This window comes from Rutidosis leptorrhynchoides, chromosome 1 (genome assembly GCF_046630445.1).
Source record: "Rutidosis leptorrhynchoides isolate AG116_Rl617_1_P2 chromosome 1, CSIRO_AGI_Rlap_v1, whole genome shotgun sequence".
Lineage (NCBI taxonomy): Eukaryota > Viridiplantae > Streptophyta > Magnoliopsida > Asterales > Asteraceae > Rutidosis > Rutidosis leptorrhynchoides.
The window spans coordinates 695,561,253-695,561,949 of record NC_092333.1 but is presented as its reverse complement, the minus strand read 5'-3'; the positions used below and the strand labels follow the sequence as shown (position 1 = coordinate 695,561,949).

The 697-nt window shown below is 39.7% G+C and overlaps 1 protein-coding gene across 1 annotated transcript; it reads left to right on the top strand.

Annotated features, from left to right (window-relative positions):
• Positions 1-201: 201 nt before the first annotated feature.
• On the top strand, positions 202-697 carry LOC139852857 (uncharacterized mitochondrial protein AtMg00860-like). Its single transcript, XM_071842197.1, has 2 exons — positions 202-406; positions 498-697. The coding sequence occupies exons 1-2, from the start codon at positions 202-204 to the stop codon at positions 695-697; spliced, it is 405 nt and encodes a 134-aa protein (XP_071698298.1).

Below are 697 nucleotides of genomic sequence, written 5' to 3'. Positions count from 1 at the left end.
CCACCAAATTCGTATGTTTAAGACGACATAGCTAAAACCGCCTTTAGAACGCATGAGGGGCATTACGAGTTTTTGGTGATGCCATTTGGGCTAACTAATGCCCCATCCACGTTCCAAGCTTTGATGAACGACGTCTTAAAACTATTTTTGAGACGATTTACTCTCGTATTTTTCGATGATATTTTGGTATATAGTGCAAGTATGGATGAGCATGTGCAACACTTAAGATTGGTTTTGCAAGTTATCAGGCAAAATACTTCATATGCAAAGAAGTCGAAATGCACTTTTGGTACAGGAAGGGTAGAGTACCTTGGGCATGTGATTTCATCTGAGGGTGTCTTCACTGATCTGACTAAAATTGAGGCCATGGTCCAATGGCCCGAACCTAAAAATGTTAAGCAATTACGTGGGTTCCTTGGATTGACGGGATATTAATAGGCGTTTCATAAAGGGTTATGCCATTATTAGTCAACCTCTGACTAAATTGTTACGCAAAGATTCGTTTGATTGGAATGAAGAAGCTTCAAAAGCATTCCAAATTCTTAAACAACATGTGCAACAAGCTTCGGTATTGAGTCTTCCCGATTTTAATAAGGAGTTTATAGTTGAAATGGATGCTTCGGGGGTTGAAATTGGTGCCGTGTTACAACAAGACGGGCACCCTATTGCATTCATGATTAAGGCTCTATCTTTATGA